Source organism: Balaenoptera borealis, assembly GCF_965194805.1.
Source record: "Balaenoptera borealis genome assembly, chromosome: 11".
NCBI lineage: Eukaryota > Metazoa > Chordata > Mammalia > Artiodactyla > Balaenopteridae > Balaenoptera > Balaenoptera borealis.
This window is the reverse complement of record NC_138868.1, coordinates 107607180-107628697: the sequence shown is the minus strand read 5'-3', so window position 1 is coordinate 107628697 and position 21518 is coordinate 107607180. Positions and strand designations below refer to the sequence as shown.

Sequence of the window (21518 nt, the reverse complement as noted above, 5' to 3'; positions counted from 1 at the left end):
TAATGTGAATGGATTAAATGCTCCAACCAAAAGACATAGGCTCGCTGAAAGGATACAAAAACAAGACCCATATATATGCTGTCTACAAGAGACCCACTTCAGACCTAGGGACACATACAGACTGAAAGTGAGGGGATGGAAAAAGATATTCCATGCAAATGGAAATCAAAAGAAAGCTGGAGTAGCAATACTCATATCAGATAAAATAGACTTTAAAATAAGGAATGTTACAAGAGGCAAGGAAGGACACTACATAATGATCAAGGGATCAATCCAAGAAGAAGATATAACAATTAAAAATATATATGCACCCAACATAGGAGCACCGCAATACATAGCTATAAAAGAGGAAATCGACAGTAACACAATAATAATGGGGGACTTTTACACCTCACACCAATGGACAGATCATCCAGACAAAATTAATAAGAAAACACAAGCTTTAAATGACACAATAGACCAGATAGATTTAATTGATATTTATGAGATTCCATTCAAAAACAGCAGATTACAATTTCTTCTCAAGTGCACACGGCACATTCTCCAGGATAGATCACATCTTGGGTCGCAAATCAAGCTCAGTAAATTTAAGAAAATCGAAATCATATCAAGCATCTTTTCTGACCACAGCACTATGAGATTAGAAATAAATTACAGGGAAAAAAATGTAAAAACACAAACAGATGGAGGCTAAACAATACGTTACTAAATAACCAAGAGATCACTGAAGAAATCAAAGAGGAAATCAAAAAATACCTAAAGACAAATGACAAAAGAACATGACGATCCAAAACCTATGGGATGCAGCAAAAGCAGTTCTAAGAGGGAAGTTTATAGCAATACAATCCTACCTCAAGAAACAAGAAAAATCTCAAATAAACAATCTAACCTTACACCTAAAGGAACTAGAGAAAGAAGAACAAACAAAACCCAAAGTTAGCAGAAGGAAAGAAATCATAAAGATCAGAGCAGAAATAAATGAAATAGAAACAAAGAAAACAATAGCAAAGATCAATAAAACTAAAGCTGGTTCTTTGAGAAGATAAGCAAGATTGATAAACCTTTAGCCAGACTCATCAAGAAAAAGAGAGAACTCAAATCAATAAAATTAGAAATGAAAAAGGAGAAGTTACAATGGACACTGCAGAAATACAAAGCATCATAAGAGACTACTACAAGCAATTCTATGCCAATAAAGTGGACAACCTGGAAGAAATGGACAAATTCTTAGAAAGGTATAACCTCCCAAGACTGAACCAGGAAGAAATAGAAAATATGAACAGACCAATCACAAGTAATGAAATTGAAACTGTGATTTAAAATATTCCAACAAACAAAAGTCCAGGACCAGATGGCTTCACAGGTGAATTCTATCAAACATTTAGAGAAAAGCTAACACCCATCCTTCTCAAACTCTTCCCAAAAATTGCAGAAGGAGGAACACTCCCAAACTCATTCTACGAGGCCACTGTCACCCTGATACCAAAACCAGAAAAAGATACTAGAAAAAAAGAAAATTACAGACCAATACCACTGATGAATATAGATGCAAAAATCCTCAACAAAATACTAGCAAACGGAATCCAACAACACATTAAAAGGATCATACACCATGATCAAGTGGGATTTATCCCAGGGATGCAAGCATTCTTCAATATATGCAAATCAATCAATGTGATACACCATATTAACAAATTGAAGAATAAAACCATATGATCATCTCAATAGATGCAGAAAAAACTTCTGACAAAATTCAACACCCATTTTTTGGTAAAAACTCTTCCAGAAAGTGGGCATGGAGGGAACCTACCTCAACATAATAAAGACCATATATGACAAACCCACAGCAAACATCATTCTCAATGGTGAAAAACTGAAAGCTTTTCCTCTAAGATCAGGAACAAGACAAGGATGTCTACTCTTGCCACTATTATTCAACATAGTTTTGGAAGTCCTAGCCATGGAAATCAGAGAAGAAAAAGAAATAAAAGGAATATAAATTGGAAAAGAAGAAGTAAAACTGTCACTGTTTGTGGATGACATGATACTATACATAGAGAATCCTAAAGATGCCACCAGAAAACTACTAGAGCTAATCAATGAATTTGGTAAAGTTGCAGGATACAAAATTAATGCACAGAAATCTCTTGCATTCCTATACACTAACAACGAAAGATCAGAAAGAGAAATCCAGGAAACAATCCCATTCACCATTGCAACAAAAAGAATAAAATACCTAGGAATAAACCTACCTAAGGAGGTAAAAGACCTGTACTCAGAAAACTATAAGACACTGATGAAAGAAATCAAAAATGACACAAACAGATAGAGAGATATACCATGTTCTTGGATTGGAAGAATTAATTTTTTGAAAATGACTCTACTACCCAAAGCAATCTACAGGTTCAGTGCAATCCCTATCAAATTACCAATGGCATTTTTTACAGAACTAGAAGAAATCTTCTTAAAATTTGTATGGAGACACAAAAGACCCCGAATAGCCAAAGCAATCTTGAGGGGAAAAAAACAGAGCTGGAGGAATCAGACTCCCTGACTTAGACTATACTACAAATCTACAGTAATCAAGACAATATGGTACTGGCACAGAAACAGAAATATAGATCAATGGAACAGGATAGAAAGCCCAGAGATAAACCCACACACCTATGGTCATCTAATCTATGACAGAGGAGGCAAGGGTATACAATGGAGCAAAGACAGTCTCTTCAGTAAGTGGTGCTGGGAAAACTGGACAGCTACACGTAAAAGAATGAAATTAGAACACTCCCTAACACCATACACAAAAATAAACTCAAAATGAATTAAAGACCTAAAGGTAAGACCAGACACTATAAAACTCTTAGAGGAAAACATAGGAAGAACACTCTTTGACATAAATCACAGCAAGATGTTTTTTGACCTACCTCCTAGATTAATGGAAATAAAAACAAAAATAAACAAATGGGACCTAATGAAACTTAAAAGCTTTTGCACAGCAAAGGAAACTATAAACAAGATGAAAAGACAACCCTCAGAATGGGAGAAAATATTTGCAAACGAATCAACGGACAAAGGATTAATCTCCAAAATATATAAACAGCTCATGCAGCTCAATATTAAAAAAAACCCAATCCAAAAATGGGCAGAAGACCTAAATAGACATTTCTCCAAAGAAGACATACAGATGGCTAATAAGCACATGAAAAGATGCTCAACATCACTAATTATTAGAGAAATGCAAATCAAAACTACAATGGGTTATCACCTCACACCGGTTAGAATGGTCATTATCAGAAAATCTATAAACAAATGCTGGAGAGGGTGTGGAGAAAAGGGAACCCCCTTGCACTGTTGGTGGGAATGTAAATTGATACAGCCACTATGGAGAACAGTATGGAGGTTCCTTAAAAAATTAAAAATAGAACTGCCCTATGATCCAGCAATCCCACTACTGGGCATATACCCGGAGAAAACCATAATTCAGAAAGACACATGCACCCCAATGTTCATTGCAGCACTATTTACAATAGCCAGGTCATGGAAGCAACCTAAATGCCCATCAACAGACGAATGGATAAAGAAGATGTGGTACATATATACAATGGAATATTACTCAGCCATAAAAAGGAACGAAATGCGGTCATTTGTAGAGATGTGGATGGACCTAGAGACTGTCATACAGAGTGAAATAAGTCAGAAAGAGAAAAACAAATATCATATATTGATGCATATATGTGGAATCTAGAAAAATGGTACAGATGAACCAGTTTGCAAGGCAGAAATAGAGACACAGATATAGAGAACAAAAGTATGGACACAAGGGGGAAAGCGGGGGTGGTGGTGGGATGAATTGGGAGATTGGAATTGACATGTATACACTAATATGTATAAATTAGATAACTAAAAAGAACCTGCTGTATAAAAAATAATTTAATTTTTAAAAAGTAAAAAAAATATGTTGCATAAAACATTTATTTATTTTTGGCCACGTGGCTTTATTTTTATTTGCATGGCTTGTGAGATCGTCGTTCCCCGACCAGGGATTGAACCTGCACCCTCAGCAGTGAAAGTGCAGAGTCCTAACTGCTGAACCACCACGGAATTCCCTAAATAGGATGTTAATTCTCTTTTAGACAAACACCTCTGTATGCGTCTTTTTCCCAGGCTGCTGGCTGCAACCCTGTCTGCGATCTCCTTGAAGGGGAATCTTCCAAGGGCATCTTCTTCAGAGCCCCATCAACACCTTCTCCCCCAAAGAGTTACCAAGATGGGGGTGAACTGACCCTTGGCCTTGCGGGCCACCAAGTTGGGGCTCCCCGTCACCCCCTTCACCCTCTGTCCCTGGGGAAGCGGCCTGACACTGCTTCCCTTGGCAGATGGGACCGTTTCTGCAGACGACAGAGGTGTTTTGCTCTGCCTTCTCTCTTGTCTCTGAAAAACGCTGGCAACCGCCAGCTCTGCAGCCAGCGAGCGAGGCCCTAACGGGTCAGTGACCGGGAGAGCTGCTTCATGGCCAAGAGCTGGACTTGCCCTCCTGCTGAGAACTCAGAAGCTCTGGGCCAGGAACGGTGTCAGCAGGACACCAGGAGCACCTAGATCCTCCAAGTGCCTTGGGAGTCTCCGTGCAGAAAAAGAAACTCTGAAAAACAGCCTCGAGGAATTTACATTCTAACAGGGAAACAAAATAAATCCGTGTGCTCTTTGGAAGTATGGCAGGACCACAGTGATGATGACAAACGATGCATTTAGAGGAAGCAGCGAGAAGGAATGAACAGGTTAGACTGGGGTAGAGGTGAGGTTATTGAAGGGACAGGAAGACGTGGCTTCAGACTCATGCTGAGGAGGGTAAGGGAGCGGGAGCAGGGCAGGCAGGGAGAGGACATTGTCTCCTGGGCACAGAGCAGCTGGGATGCAGCCTCACAGAGTAGGGCTGGAGGATGAGGGGAGGAGGGAGAAGCCTCTGGAGAAGCCTGGAAGATGCAACACTCGGTGAGGGTGGTGGAGAGGAGAGAATCGCAGGGGAGGTTTGTGTAGACACAGAGCAGCAGCCCCCGGTGCTCTAGGCAAACAGGTAATTCAGTGCATAGAAATCCTGAGAAGCAGGTGTGCTGTGTGTGTGTGTGTGTGTGTGTGCAAAGCACATTTCAGCTTTCTAACCCCAGTGCTTCCTGCTCTTCAAATATGATGGGGGTAAGGTTTAGGCAGCACCTACAGAAAATTGCCAGTAGATCAGGCAAAGGCCTGGAGGCTGACCAGGGCTGCTGGGGAAGCCACTGGGACAGTCTTTAACCCGGTCCTGCGAAGTCCCAGCTCATTTTCTGCTGAGTCAACAACACGCCACCAGGCTGACAGAGCACAGCTTCTTGAGGAAAGAGCTTCGTGCCCTGCGGTCCAGCTCCAGCCCAGGCGTGGCCCAGGGAATGGGGCAAGGCTGGGTGGAACGAAGTTGAAGGGTGGTGAGAAGGGCAGCGGAATCTATAAACAACTCTGAGGGGAGGTCACTGAGGTCTCCAGGCCCCCTCTCTAAGACGGTTCTAGAACCGACCAGTCTCTGAGACAAACCTGAAACCAGCCCAGTTAAGGTTGGTTGCTGATAGATCTGTCCGGTCTGGTTTGAGGGCCAGAAGCTCACAGCATGAGACCCACTGGCGGGGGATCGTCTGAGTCAAGCTGGGTGAGTGTTGTCTCAGCAGACCTTTGTAGACCGTGGAGAAGGGGCGTGTAGGCCAATCAGGGGGGGGCGCCGTGACCCAGAACAGGAAGGCAGTGCTCGGCAAGCACCCCTGGGCACCCTGGGAGGCTGGCACCTGCCCCAGGAATGCCGGCGGCGGAGCAGAGGCAGGGAGGCCTCCTCCAAACCCCTGCTTTAGGACGAAGCCCCGTGCAGGGGGCAGGCTGCTGTGGAAGCTTTTCCACCCCCTGAAGAGGCGCAGGCGGTTTCCAGCGGGGGAGAGAGGGCACGCTAACCACGAAAGCCCTCTGCGGGGACTCAGGCCCCTGGCGTGGTTTTCAGCATGGCCCCCGACCAGCTACACCACCCAGGGCTGACGCTGAACCTCGCTCTGATGAATGGGGCTTCCTGTAAAACTGGAAGAAGCAGCCCATTTTGCAGCCTTAGGTGCAGCATGAGCTAAAAGCGCTTGTAAGAGCCTGTCGCATCCTCGCGGGGAGGCCGGGAGGCCGCGTGGTCAGCTTCCCTCGGTGGTCAGTTTGCCGCGGCCCTCTCCCTTCCTCTGGAAAACAAAAGGCAGCAGGTGACCGGACTCTAAAATAAGACCCTGAACCCTCAGGGGTCACCATCCTGGATTCCGGAGAAGGGAGAGAATGCTTTTGTTCAGCGGGGTCCTCAAAGGTAGATGACGGTAGGGGAACAGACGTCCAGAGGCCTCCGAGAAAGAAGGTGAAAAAGAGAGGAAACGGTCCCCCGTAGGAACCTGTGGAGCTGGTTTCTGGGTGCCGGTCACAGGGCTCGGGAACTGGAGGGAAAAGGGAAGGATGGGTGTGGAGAAGCAGCAGGGCGTGGCCCCAAAGCAGTGCCCGCCTGCGCTGGAAAGGCCTCGCTCAGACCCATCTTTGATCCGCGGGGCTGCGCTCTGCAGAGCTGCGGCTGGAGGACAAGCCCAGGGCTCGTCAGCGGAGGTGACCTTGGGCTCAGGGCTTCCAAAAGAGGAGGAAAGATAATCCAGGCTCTTCAACTCCCCACTCATCCCTTGAACCCTTAGGGCCAAGAAACAGTACCAAAGATGACAGGCCAGGAACTCAGGGCTGGAAGTCAGAAACAGGGCCCAGAACCAGGCTGGGGAAAACCGAGTGTGTGTGTGCACCTCTCTACCTGTGCAATGGCAGTCGCCGTCAGACACCTGAGAAGGACAGTGTGAGAGTCCAGACCCAGAGAGCAAAAACCAGCCTAAGAAAACGGTGTCCAAGTGATGGCCTTTCTGGGGTGGGAGAGCAGGACAGAACAGTTCCTCAGGAGGGAGAATAAGCTGGCACAGACTCACCTGCTTACTTTGGCCGCGGTGACACCACCTGGCGGGCAGGTCATAAAGCCGTGTGTGGGGTGGGCCGCAGGTGAGGAAGCTTTCTGCAGGCACGGAGCAAGAAACCCTGCCGACAGCTGGGGCGGGCCGCACAGACTGGTTCTCGGAGGCCAGATCCTTACCTCCTTGGCGTGTTCACAGAGTTAGAAAGAGACTGCTTTCTCTTTGTTGATCTCAACAGCCAGGGGAAGGAAGGTGCTGCCTTAGCAAAGTCGAAATTGGAGTCACTAGGCTTGAATCCATTCCTGTCCAAAGGAGTTGTATGTCATAAGCTCTCAGGCTTATGAGTTTTTGATATTTAAATTTTAAACCAAAGCCACCCTGAATAGTCACCACAGTACCTGAAATTTTTAACACTAATAAAAGATATAAAAACGTCAAAAAGAAAAGAAATTGAAGTGACTGTCCATGTAAATGGAGGGAAGCAGGAAGCCAGACTACTAAAAACAAGCAGATCATTCCCGTTTAACTTCGAAAAGAAGTATATGATTTGTTTTACAGAACTAGTGACAGGCTTTACTTCCTAGTTGAGGCAATTATTAAAGTCAGTTTATATTTCCCCAGCCCACAATCGGGAGTTACTGAGTAATTAATAATTGGGGGTCCATAAAAGGGGCACTCTGCCCTGTAGGACATCACACGTGAACATGTCAGGGGAACGGTGACACGGACAGCCCCCGTGAGATCAGGCCTCAGGCCCGCCTGCAGGATAGTCGGGCAAGAAGCAGAGTCAGAATTCTCTCTTTCGGAAGCCTGGAACCCACCTCTTTCCTGGTCTTATTGAAAGTGGGACATGATTTTAAGTTTAAAACCACAGAGCACATCTAGCCAAGTAGTTCTCAATTTTTCTTTTGTTAAAAGTTGTAGAGCCCATCATTCAAATGGCTACTTACTATAGAAAAGTACACAAGAACCAGTGAAAACGGTTCCCTGTAGGGGATGGGGCCATTGGGTGGAGAGGGCGGGAGGGAAGCAAGACTTCTTTGCATATAGCTTGACTTCTGAAACCTATGAATTTATTGTCTCTTTGAAAAAGTAAAGCACTTTTTTAAAGCTGGAAGCTCACCATGTAAAGTGGCTACAGCAGAGCCCCCTGGGTGGGCAGGAGACGGTGGCGGGTGAGGGGGGCAGAGGCCCTGCTCCCATTTCTCTCGTGCTGTTTCCATTTGCTCTGCACTTGGACACCGGTGGGCCTGCCCTAATCTTACACGTTCCTTCTGGGGAAATTAAAGCCCAGGGAACCAGGCCATCTCTGGGTCTCTCTTTCCATAGGACATATTCAAGAAGGGCTAAGTAGTACTCCATTGTATATATGTACCATATCTTCTTTATCCATTCATCTGATTCAATATCCTGTGATAAACCATAACGGAAAAGAATATGAAAAAGAATGTATATATATATATGTATAACTGAGTTACTTTGCTATACAGCAGAAATTAACACAACACTGTAAATCAACTATACTTCAATTAAAAAATAGATTTAAAAAAAAAGAAGGGCTAAATATACTCCCCAGAAGAAAGAATACACCCAATCCTTTTTTGAAAGGTTTATTTTTAATTAAAAAATAAAAGTTAACATATCTGCATTACAGCTTCAGGGATGGAAACTTAATGAAGCAAGAAAAACAAGGTTTATCAGTTCTTGGGTCACCTGACCACCTTACAATGGATACAAAGGCACACGTGTCTTCAAACAAACTTTATTCTATTAACTCAGAACTCCCTTCCCCCAACTCTTATTTGCCCACCCTCACCAACCCCCCCCCCCCGCCAAAAAAAAACCAACCAAAAACATTAAATTCTCTTTTAAAACTACAGAAATAAGTGCTGGGGCAGCAAGGAACGCGGGCATGCCGCCCACTCCTCCGTCTCGCTCTGCTTTGACGGCTGGCTGGCCGGAGCATCCTCCGCAACACCGGGGGGCTGGGACCCGGACAGCCCCACGGCGGCACCCCAGCTGGGGTCGGCAGTTCCAAGGCACTGTGTCCCTTAGTCAAGGGCATCCGTGGCTAAAGCAGCCTTTCAGGAAGAGCAGGCCAAAGCCAGCAAGCCTTCCTCAAAGTCTCGAGGTGAGACCTGTGGGCAGGAGGGAGGGAGCCGGTGGCGGTCTTCTCCCCCCAAGTTACCGGCTGTCGGAAGCTTTCCTCTCCCGGGTCTCCCTGCATTCTCCCCCAGTCTCCCCCTTCCCGCTCCCCCCAAGAGTTTTATTTTAGCTTGATGGCGGGGGTTCCGAAGAAGCTGCTGGCAACTCCTGGGGCTGGCCTAGGGGCTCGGCCACCTCTACAGGGACACCGTGCCCTTTTGGTTCCTGCGTGTCACAGAGCCCCTCCCGGCCCTGGGAGGGCTCCCAGCGCTCCTTGCTCTGGGCCTGGCTGTTCAACTTCTCTTCAGCTTCGATCTCTTCTGACGTGGGGATGGAGTTCTTCTTGGGACGACCTTTGGGTTTTGTGGGCGCTTCCTGTCCGCCTTTAAGAACCTACGTGGGAGAAAAACAGTCATCAAACCTAAGAAATAGGGCTTCCCCGGTGGCGCAGTGGTTGAGAATCCGTCTGCCAATGCAGGGGACACGGGTTCGAGCCCTGGTCCGGGAAGGTCCCACATGCCGCGGAGCAACTAAGCTCGTGTGCCACAACTACTGAGCCTGCGCTCTAGAGCCCGTGAGCCACAACTACTGAGCCCGCGTGCCGCAACTACTGAAGCCCACGCACCTAGAGCCCATGCTCCACAATGAGAGAAGCCACCGCAATGAGAAGCCCGCGCACCGCAACGAAGAGTAGCCCCCGCTCGCTGCAACTAGAGAAACCCTGTGTGCAGCAACGAAGACCCAACGCAGCCAAAAATTAAAAAATTAAAAAAAAACAAAACCTAAGAAATAACTCCTTCCCTCCACTTTCCCACTCCCAAGGCCTCTAAACCATTCCTTCCCAGCAGTGAAGTCGCAAGTTTTGGCCAAAAGTATTCTCCACGGGTCACCTGCAGTCTACAAAGACAGCTTCATTCATGAAAGACTCAATGCACTTTTAGTCAATATCACTTCTATTGGTATTAAATACAATGATCATAAGCATATGAAAAAATCCAACTTCAACAACAGGGAAGGAAATGAAAATTAAAATATGAATGTGATAACAAGTTGACAAGTTATAAGGAAAAGACAATATTTGTAGCAAACAAGAAAATAAACACTCATATGCCAGTGTAAAAGTGTAATTGGTACAGCTTTTTCAAAAGACAATCTGAGACTGCAAATCAAAAGTCTGAAAATGTGCATACCCTTTGACACAGAGATTCCATTTCTAACAATTTAGCCTAAGAAAGTCATCAAAGATTGGGACAATGATTGATGTGCAAAAATGTTCGTCACAAAATTGGTTATAATAGCAAAAATCGGTTATAACAGCAAAAAAACCATACTCTAAGGCTTCCACCATATGATTGAATACATAATTATAGTATATGGCAAAGAGAGAACACTTGAAAACCATTACAGTCATTATATAGGAGAATGTGTAACAACATGGGAAATATTATTAATATATTTTTGTGAAAAACGGGTTCTAAACCAGCATAATTTAATTTGGTGGCTAGACAACTGCACACCACCCTGTTTGTAGTCTCAGGATCATGGATAATTTAAAATTTTTTCATTCTGTTTTTTTCTATACTTTCTAATTTTTCAACGATGATCATGTATAAGCATTTCTGAAATCAGAAAAAAAAGACGTCATGAAACATGGTTTTGTAGTGTTCAAAGAGGCAGTAGCGCACAGAAGAGAGTGTTCTAGCTTTGAAAGTGGAATAACTAGATTAAATTCTAACTGTGCGCCTTATCCACTTTCTCTCTGGGAGAGTCCTTTAAAGACTCTGAGCCTCAGTCTCCTAATCTGTAAAATGGGGATAAGCATACTTTCCTGCATAGGGCAATGGTGAGGGGAACCAACAGATAATGTAGGGTAAGGGCCAGAAGTGTTCCTGAGTGTTCCAGAATCTGCCTCCCACCCTCCTTGCCTGGGTGACTCTGCTGAGACAGTGCCTCTCCTGGGAGCGTGACCGGACCTCCCAAGTCTAAGTTAAATGCCCTATGAGCATCCTATCAGAGCACTTTTCAGATACGCCTGTCACTGCATGTTTACTTGCCTGTCCCTCCCACCCAGTCCCTGCACACAGCAGGCGTTCAACGACTGTCATTGAATGAACTAACCTTTCTCCACAGGCCTTTCCATAGGATTGAAGAAAGATATAAAGTAAGCAAAATAATGATAATCCAATGGCCTTTACTGATTGCAGATGACTTGCACATTTATTATCCCAATTCGTGACTTACATAAGAGTCCCATGAGGTAGGCAGGGATAATTTTTAAAATATTTTTATTACTTTGGGATATAACAGACACTCCTTCTTCCACTGGCTCTGAACTCTGGCTGGTGTAGCTATTGACCTGGGCAGCTCGTGAGAAGGGCTTCAGGAGGACCTGGATTAGCACAGATAATCAGGAGTGGGATATATTTTCGCTACTTACACACCTTTTGTAATCTTAGCTTCCTCATTTGAACAGAAGCTCTTTGAAGGTAAATCCTGCATCTGTTCCTTGCTTTGTGCTCCAAGCATCTAACTTCCAACTAACTTTCTATGCAGTTGTTAAATATTTACTGACTATATCTCTTTCCTCTAAGAGCAGCAGAAGACCTCCGGGTGCTGAATTGTAAGAATGAATGTAGTAACTTGATAAACCATAAATTCTTTTTTTTAAAAAAGCTTTATTGAGATCTAATTCACATACCACACATTTCATTCATTTATAGTGCACAACTTAGTGATTTTTTGTATAGTCACAGAATTGTGCAGCTCTCATCAGAATCCAATTTTAGAACATTTTCATCACCCCCAGAAAGAAAGCCCATACCCGTTAGCGGCCACTCCCCATTTCTCCCCTGCCCCCCAACCCTAGGCAACCATTAATCTGCTTTCTGTTTTTACAGATTTGCCTGTCCTGGACATTTCATATGAAGGGAAACATACAATGTGTCGTCCTGTGTGACTGGCTTCTTTGACTTATGTTTCCAAGGTTCATCCATGCTGTGGCATGTATCAGTATTTCATTCCTTTTTTTGGCCAAATAATATCCATTGTATGGATATACCACAATCTGCTTATCCATTCATCAGTTGATGGCCACTTGGATTGCTTCTACCTTTTGAATATTGTGAGTAATGTCTGCTGTGAACGCGGGTGTACAGATACCTGTTTCCGTCCCTGCTTTCACTTCTTTTGAGTATATGACCAGAAGTGGAATTTCTGGGTCAAATGGTAACTCCATGTTTAACCTTTGGAGGAATTTCCAGACTCTTCCAAAGCAGCTGCCCCATGTTCCATTCCAATCAGCAGTATATGAGGGCTCCAGTTCTCCTCATCCTCGCCAACACTTGTTATTATGTCTTTTTGATTCTAGCCATCCTAGTGGGTGTGAAGTTGTACTGCATTTTTAATTTGTACAGCACCGACAACTAATGAAGCTGAGCATTTTTTTCATGTGCTTATGGGCCAGTTGTATATCCTCCTTGGAGATATATCTATTCAAATCCTTTGCCCATTTAAGAATGTGGTTGTCTTTTTTAATTACTGAGTTATGTGTTCTCTATATACTTTGGATGAAAGTCCCTTATCAGAGAGAAGATTTGCAAAGATGTTCTCCCGTTCTGTGTTCCTTTTTCACTTTCCTGATAATGTCCTTTACAGCACAAAAGTTTTTAATTTTGATGAAGTATAATTTTGTTTTTGTTATTGTTGCTTGTGCTTTCGGTGTCATGTCTAAGAAGGTTTTGCCTAACCCAAGGTCATAAACATTTACTCAAAGAGTAAACATTTTCTTCTAACAGTTTTATAGTTTATTGTTTACATTGAGGTTTATGATTCATTTTGAGTTAACTTTTGTATATGGTATGAGGAAAATCGTAAGTTCTCAGTAAAAGCCTCCTTTTAGCTGGGCATCTGCTCAACCACTGTACTTTCCACCCAAACAGCTAACACAGAGATGTGAAGGGGACCTCTAACAAGATATAGATGCTGACAGAATCAATCTCTGGGCAGAAGACGTCCCTACATTCCTTTTCATGTAAGTCAGTATCTGATTTTGATTTCAGTCTGAGCACAGGCTGTTGAAAGCACCCAAATGTGCCAAGATGAAATTGACATGTTGAAAGCAGCTCCACTGGGTATGAAGGAGGTTATACACAATTGAGTTGCTCCATGTAGTAATCAAGTTATAAAAGGGCAGGTCTAAGGAAGCCACCTAATTGGCAAAAGAAAGTCCAGCCCAGCAATTAGAGAACACCACCTATACAGCTTGGCTAGACCCCACCTGGCTGTTTTCCTACAGCAGGAAAAAAAATCAAAACAATCAGACCATTTTCTAAATGGAAAAAACATTCCAGCACAAGCAATAATTAGGAGATAACTACCCTCTTGGCTGCTTTCCACACTTGACCTCTGGCCCCTGCCTCCGAGCACACCTGAGACATGCAATGATCTCACACCACCCCACACCAGCAGCTACATACTCACACGCACCCTGCGGCCCTTCTCCCAGGACCCCTCCTCCCCAGGCATCCCCAGAGCCCATTTAGTCCCCTTGGCCCAGAGAGGCCAGACAACCCCTTGCTGGTGAGGTCACACACCTCTGGGAAAAACACCTAGCACACCATCTACTTTTATTAGCCAGGCCCGCTGGCAGCCCTCCTTCGAACTCTAAAACCAGATTCTTCCATGTCCTCCTGCTGAGGATGTCAGGACCAGGCCTCTCCGTCCTTCCGGATGGGCACAGGTGGCTGGGGGACAGGCACTTTGACTGGAGAGCCTGGATGACAGAGAGGAACCTTCTACCTCTCCCATTTTTCAGGCAGGAAACTGAGCAGACAGAGTGGTTTGTCATGGTGGAAAAGCAACCTAAGGCAGAGCTGGGATATGAACACAAAACCCTGATCATTTGAACCTAACACTCTTTTTTTTAAAAAAAATTTTTTGGCCGTGCCACACGACATGTGGGATCTTAGTTCCCCGACCAGGGATTGAACCCATGCCCCCTGCAGTGGAAGCACAGAGTCTTAACCACTGGACCGCCAGGGAAGTCCCCTGAACCTAACACGCTTATCAGTATTTCATTGCATGTATGTAATGTGCAAGGAATACGTACAATGTGAAGCTGGTATTTCTTTTTATTATTATTATTTATTTACTTTTTGGCTGCATTGGGTCTTAGTTGCGGCACGCGGCATCTTTGTTGAGGCATGCGGGATATTTCATTGTGGTGCGTGGGCTTCTCTAGTCGTGGCGTACAGGTTTTCTCTTCTCTAGTCGTGGCGCACAGGCTCCAGGGCACGTGGGCTCTGTAGTTTGCAGCAAGCAGACTCTAGCTGAGGCGCACGAGCTCAGTAGTTGTGGCGCGAGGGCTTAGTTGCCCTGCAGCATGTGGGATCTTAGTTCCCTGACCAGGGATCAAACCCACGTCCCCTGCATTGGAAGGCAGATTCTTTACCACTGGACCGCCAGGGAAGTCCCTGCAGCTGATATTTCTGACTCCAATATTTATCTGCACTTACCCGATCTCCCAGCAGATCCTAGGCCATGGACTCATTAACCCAGTGCTTTTTTTGCCCCTTTTTCTCTATCTTTATCTGCAGCTCTGTGGAACGGTAAGAGCCATGTAACTGACAATATTTCCCCAACGCCCAGGACTGTCTTAACCAGAGTCCCGGCAGCCTACAGAATTCATTTTCGTGTTCTCTCTCCTGGCCTCCAAAACTTTACATTTTCTGGAGACATGAATTTTGTGGATATGTAAATACTTCTAAAAAAATAAGAAGAACAAGAATAACAGCTAACATTTCTTGGCTGTATCCTATGGGGTAGGCACTGTTCCGAGTCCTACAGGGATTGGCTCAGTTACCTCATCCGCATCCCTATAAGGTGGACGTTAGGCATTTAATGATGAAGAAACAGGCACGCAGAGGTTAAGTCACCTGCCCATGATGACATGGGTAGCAACTGGTAGCAGTTTCCCGGAGCTGTTGACTAGCTGGAGACTTTCGGTGAGAAAGGTCACGATGCACGTGGTATGTGGCCCACCCCGTTCCATGACTAGGAGAGGAAGGTGCCGCCCATCTGGACCCTCTCACGGAACAGAACTGTACTTTGGAGCTGAAAAGTACCACTGAATGATGAGGTACTTCCGGTCCGCGGCAAAGCCCAGTGGACCCTACTGGAACCAAAGCCAAGCAGAAGCGGGATGGACGGTGAGCATCCCACCGAATGTGCAAGATCACATTTTCCTAACCCGCTACAGGTCACACATGTTGACTGGTAAAAACTAGTCAGAGATGCTATCTTGGTTCTGGCAGCGCTGTCCTTGGCAGAGTGCAAATAACTCTGAGAAGCAAGTGCTAATCTTTTTCCAGTTCCGATGAGGTTACTTGCCTTGAGACATCTTTCTTACTCAATTATCCTTTTCTTCCCCAGTCCCTGCAGAGACAGCCTTGAAAGAGTTTTACCAGGAGAAACTACGAAGCAATCAGGATCCCAACAATGCCTTGCTGTCCTGGAGGAGTAAGAATGTGACCCGCACCCGAGCCACTTCGCTCTCATCTTCACTCCAGCCGTTCTGAGGTCCTTCCTGCGCCCCACGTACTCCTGTGACACCCTTCCCACTTTCACCTGGCACGTGTCTATTCATCCGCTAAACCCAATTTAGATGGCACCTCTTCCGGGAAGCCCTCCCTTCTCTACTGATTCTGAACCCTGTAAATCCTTCCACTGTTGCCCTGATCACTCTGAATAATGAGCGGCTTACAGGTCTGTCTCCCCCACGTGACTGAGTACCTTCTTTGAATTTTATTTTTTAATGGATGGGTTGATGTCTTATGGTCGCATCTCCACTGCCTGGTGAAAGTAAGTGCTCACGAGATGAAATGAAATGGAGTCTTGTTTCCCAAAGGGGCCTGAATCCGGTTGGCCTGTGGAATGCTCTCTGAGGTTAAATCTGCGAAGTTACTTCCATTTTGTTTCATACGACATTGATAACCATCGACACCCGGCCCACGGCTGCGCCAGCAGCGCAGTGGCTGGTGGAAAACAGGTGACGTCAGAGGCAGAGGCACACGTGTCCCCCACAGGCACCGGGCGGTGCTGGCACAGATGGCAGGCTGTCAGTTCGTTCACCGTCTGACGCATGAAAAAGATCGCTGATAACCAACCTAAACAATGCCTCTGCCGCTCAGGAGACATTGATTTCGATGATAATGACGGACAGGGGAGGAGGTGGGTGGTGGAACTTGCACAGAAAGCAGTGAAGAGACTTGCCCGAAACCAGCCAGGGAGGGGCACGTCTGGGAACACGGCCCAGTGTTTCCAGCTCCCAAATCTGGTTCCCTTAGAGATCAATCCCCCAAAAGGTGTCATGGGTGTCTTAGCATTCTAGAAGTTGGGGAACAACAGTATATTTAACTGAATCTTATTTATCCTTCAATTTCACCTTCTCCCTGCAACCTGTCCCAGTACCTCTCCTCTGGACTCTTATGGGGTTCGAAATCTATAAATAAACAACCAGCACTTAATTACAGTGTGCTCCTTTGCTGCTTCCTGGACCTTGCTTCTTCAACTGGATCATAAAGTCCACGAAGACAGGGCTCTATTTTGTTCCATGACTTCCTGTAGTGCCTAGGACGAGGCGTGGTTCACAAGAGAGAGACACTGAATATGTATCTGTTGATGCATGCCATATATGTGTGTACATGTGTCTGGCATTGCCGCCTCACTGGGAGAGCATTCATGGGCCAGGCCACCTCCATCTGAAAATCCTTCCACCTTGGAGGCAGGTCCCCCCAGAGGAAATGATGAAATTTGCCCAGGAATTTTTTTTCTAGGGATATAATAAATGCTGCCTTGGTGGCTTTCTTCCCATTTCCATTAATATTCATTTGCAATTTATTTATTTAGTCTCTGTGTTAGCAGGCAATAGCAAGAACTAAAGTTTTCAGAAAAAAAATATTGGACAGAAACAAAATTGAGAAAACTCAAAATCTATTACCTACTATCAAGGAATACTGATTAACTTTTTTTTTTTCTGAAAACTAGGTGGCAGGGGGACCTTAATTATTTGGTAATTGTGAGAAAAATTCATATTCCAGCCCTTGAGACACCAGGAAACATGGCTGTGACCAGATGGCTTAGCAAATTAGAACGTCATGCAGGCAGGCCTGAGCTCCTGAGAGGAGAGGGGGCCAGTGGGATCCAGCAAGGATGTGCAAAGGCCTGGGTCAGAGGCCACGGTGCATATGGTCTCTAAAGAATCGGAGCAAGGCTTCTTCCCACCCTCATGCCAACCCTCCTCTTTTCTCTGGGCTTTGACCTTGACCCTTGGGGTTAACAAGACTGGACGTGAAACCCAACTACTTTGGATTTAACTGTGCTTTTTCCAAAAAACAGGGGTGGTAAACCATTATGAAATGGAGTTCCTCAGAATGTAGAGATGTTTATTCTTTTTTGAAAGAGAGAGATGTTGATACTAATAAGTTCATTTAAAAACCAAATATGGAACAGCTCATGAGCTGGGCACAAGGGCAGCATTAGGGAAGCCAGAGTCACTATGCCATGTGTGTCAGAGGCGCCTGGGTGCTGGTTAACACCCCCCGTCCTGGGAACAGGACAGGGAAGCAGAATCCTGGGAGGGGCCTCGAGTTCTGCATTTGTACCTGCCACCCAGGTTACTCTGACCCCGCCCACTAGAGCTGAGAATCACTGCATTAGGGGGACACACAGCTACAAGAGCAGATGTGCCCTGTATATCCTCTAGACAAAGAGGACTGGCTTCTATTCTGAGCTATTGGTGGGAGGGGGAAGGAAGTTCTTTGAAAAGTCTAGCAGGTGGGGTTAAAACCCGCAACTGAGAAGCTTGGGGGCTTTCTTTTTATTTTATTTCTAATGAAACTGTGAAAAAGAATATCCTTCTGGTCAGGAAATCCAGGTCAGAAAGAATGGCTTATCCTATTAATTCAAACAGCCTCCCTCCTAGCCAGCATCTTAAAAGGCCTTCCAATCATCTCTGGAGCTCAAACCTCCAAATGGTCCTTCCTGCCTTCGTACCAGCCCTGTAAGAAGAATTTTTCGTGTCATGATGGGCCCATGGTTAAGACCTACTCTCTTTCTTACCATTTTCTTCCATTTCATCCTGCGGTTCTGGTACCAAGTCTTCACCTGCAGTTGAGTGAGTCCCAGAGACTGGGCCAAGTCCAACCTACAAGGCATGAGAGACAGAGGAAGGATGAGGAAGGGGGAAAGGGCAGCAAAGGTGGGGTCCTGCTGGCTACCTCTGGGCACTGCTGCCAACGCGTGGACCTCCCCATGAAACCGACTCCTCCCCAGAGAGCTTTGCTTTCCTTCCAAGAATCCTATGGAGGAAACTCTGCGAAGCTAAGAAACAGATGCGCAAGCCCAAGGACTGTCTACATTGGAATTGAAAAGAATTTCTGAGCCTTCACTGCAAAGTCCTCTTCCTGACCCGATAGGCTCTTGACTCTGATCCTGTACAAAAGGAAGGCTCTGCTCCAAAATCCAAACGGGGGAGAAAAGGTGAAGCCGTATTTTCCTTATCATCAGAATCCCGCTCATCACTCAGACCCGGCTCAAGCCCCGCCTCCGCTGCTGCCCCTCCCACCAAGCAGGTTGCCTCCTCCACCCAGGTTACCCGTCACCCAGGTGGCTCTGAGTTCTCGCTGGGCTCTGATTGCTTCACAGGAGCTATTTCTGCCTCCCTAACTGAACTGCAAGAGTTGACTTCCTAACTCAACTGCTGCTTTTACAGTCGCGAAAGTGCCGACCGCGCTCTGAATCCAGAACAAGGGCTCACAAATACCTTTCGATGGATTGACTCATCCACCATCGCTGCCCTCAACTGTTATGATGCCAGCTTCCAAAATAAACATTACGCCCGTAGCGCCTCCTGCTTCCCATTTCACGGCTGAGCGTGGTCCTGCATTTCTCTGTAGCCTCCTGCAAAGCCCTGAATGTCAAAGCCGTTCCCGGGGAAGTATGCAGTTGGAGCTAATTCTAACAACACGGCACCTGTTTCCAGAGCACCACCACGTCCCAGGCTGTGTGCAGAGCCCCTGACATGTACCATCTCGTTTATTATTTTTTTAACATCTTTATTGGAGTATAATTGCTTTACGATGGTGTGTTAGTTTCTGCTGTATAACAAAGTGAATCAGCTATACGAATACATATATCCCCATATCCCCTCCCTCTTGCATCTCCCTCCTGCCCTCCCTATCCCACCCCTCTAGGTGGTCACAAAGCACCGAGCTGATCTCCGTTTGCTATGCAGCTGTTTCCCACTAGCTAGCTATTTTACATTTGGTAGTGTATATATGTCCATGCCACTCTCTCACTTTGTCACAGCTTACCCTTCCCCCTCCCCGTGTCCTCAAGTCCATTCTCTACGTCTGCGTCTTTATTCCTTTCGTTTATTCTTTTCACGTCTATTCCTTCCTGCTGTGAAGTAGGTACGATTATTCCCATCTTACAGATGAGAGATCTGAGGCTCAGAGAGACTAGAATCTCTCAGCGACCACGGCGCTGAGTGTCCACCACCTGTTTTTTGTAAATAAAGTTTTATTGGAACACAGACACAGTCATTCATTTACATATTGTCTGTGGCTGCTTTCGTGCTACAACCTCAGAGCTGAGTAGTTGTGACACAGACCGCATGGCCCACAAAGCCTCAAATACCTACTCTCTGGCCCTGCACGGAAAAACTGTGCTGACCCCTGCTAGGTGGTCCTAGAGAAAGAAGTGGAGGTAGGATTCAAGTCTGCTGACGTCTGTGTGTCTCCCCCTGTACGGAGGCTCCCTCCACGCATCGTCCTTTTGTACAAGACAGGTCTGTCGGAGGGACGCTCTCGCTCAGGCCTTCGGGGACGCTGCATCCCAAGGAGCCGCAGACGACCCGAGCGGAGCATATGAAACGGGGAAGGGAACCAGGCTGAGGCTGTCCAGCTCAGTCCCTGAGGCTGTGGGAAGTGCTGACCTGTGTTTACTGATGACAACCCCAGGTCCACCTGAGCACCCACTGGAAGGACCACCTCTGGCTGGAAGGCGCCCACACGAGCTGCCCCCCCGCCGAGGTCCCAACCCTGGTCCCTGGAGCAGCGTGGGCTCGTCACGCAGCACCCCCGGCACAGCTTGAGCAGGGCCCACCACTTTGGGAGGCGCCGGGGTATCTGAGGCTCGAGCTGTGGGTGTCACGGCCACCGTGTCACAGCAGCCTGCACAGCCGCCAGCCTGGGCCGTGGGGACTCTCGGGTGCGAGTCCTCAGCTGCAACCTTCTCTAGCTGAGGAGTAACGAGCGACATCTCACCATCAGGAAGACCAGCGGGTACAGGAGTGCAGGTTCCAGGTGCAGCTCCTGGCACTCCAGGTGCAGCGGCCCAGCCCCCCTGCTGTGACCAGAGAGCCCAGTTTCAATCTCCGATAATAAAAACCGTGTTCCTTCCAGGAACTTCAGCTCCTGGCTTCAGTCAGCATTCACACATATCTGCTTGTCCCAGTAAAAGGGCTACTGGAAGGTGACAGATTTATTGAAAGTGATTAACAGACTGAAGCTAGTAAATTCCCAGTGCCAGCAGCCCTCACTCTCCCCACTAACGAAGCCTTGCTTCCCAAGCAGCTGTTCATTAAAGCATCAAGAGCCCAGGGGGCCATCCCACAGGTCTCCCAGGTCTCCCCTGGCTCCCCCTGTGCCTTCCCGGCCGGTTCACCTGAGGCCATCAGGTGCATCAGTGAACGGAAGGTTCAAGTTCACAACTCTGCCACCGCATTAGCAAACGCGGTGAGCTCACTTGGGAAAAATGTGCCCCTGACTCACTCTGGCTCCAGAAACACGCTTCACTGTCATCAGCCTTCTCTCATTACCTGCCACCCTTACAAATTCTCACTAGCCTGCATATTCACTTAGATGGGGTCACCCAGGAAACTGGAGAAACAAACAAAGGAGAAGAGGGAGTGCACCGTGGGAGGAGGGCGTGCTCATGGCCCCGGTCACGTATGAGGTGAGGAACAGCTGGCAGGGCGGCTCGGGCTGCAGCCTCCACGCCCACCAGAGGGTTCTCCTCCCCCAGCAAGTGGATGAAGCCCGCGCAGCTCACCTGAGAGGTGCCTGGGCAGGTATCAGGAAGCCCCAGGAGGTTTACTTAGAACAAAACGTTTCTGCGAAAAAAATCTGCTGACTTCCAAAATAGGCCTAAAACGTCACCCAGGCACGCTGATTCATAAATCGGGGCGCCCACCCTTCCTGGGTGCCAAGTACATGAGGCTCTCCGTTACACGCTGGGGGCACCAGAGTAGCCATTCGATACCTAGAGATCCCATTTATTAATCCCCAATTCACAGACCTGTCTCCACTGTCTGCCTGAAGGTGCCCCAAA

The 21518-nt window shown here is 46.6% G+C and overlaps 1 protein-coding gene and 2 long non-coding RNA genes across 5 annotated transcripts in view; 2 read left to right on the top strand and 1 right to left on the bottom strand.

The window, feature by feature from the left end:
- Window positions 1-16997, top strand: part of LOC309606253 — a 101714-nt gene extending 84717 nt beyond the window's left edge. Inside the window, exons 3-5 of one of the 3 annotated variants that reach the window (XR_014231719.1) lie at window positions 12026-12249; window positions 13067-13158; window positions 15558-16997. This is a non-coding gene — a long non-coding RNA (uncharacterized lncRNA). The remainder of the gene's footprint in view (window positions 1-12025; window positions 12250-13066; window positions 13159-15557) is intronic. The other 2 variants (XR_014231718.1, XR_014231720.1) reach the window with 2 other exon arrangements.
- LOC309606267 lies at window positions 1264-8813 on the top strand. The gene is made up of 2 exons (XR_014231747.1): window positions 1264-7055; window positions 7118-8813. It is a non-coding gene; the product is annotated as an uncharacterized lncRNA (long non-coding RNA).
- Window positions 8578-21518, bottom strand: part of BARX2 (BARX homeobox 2) — a 72284-nt gene continuing 59343 nt past the window's right edge. Inside the window, exons 3-4 of the mRNA XM_082343120.1 lie at window positions 18246-18330; window positions 8578-9521 (exon numbers count right to left, since the gene is read on the bottom strand). Coding sequence (XP_082199246.1) covers window positions 9255-9521; window positions 18246-18330 — 352 coding nt within the window. The 3' untranslated portion in view covers window positions 8578-9254. The remainder of the gene's footprint in view (window positions 9522-18245; window positions 18331-21518) is intronic.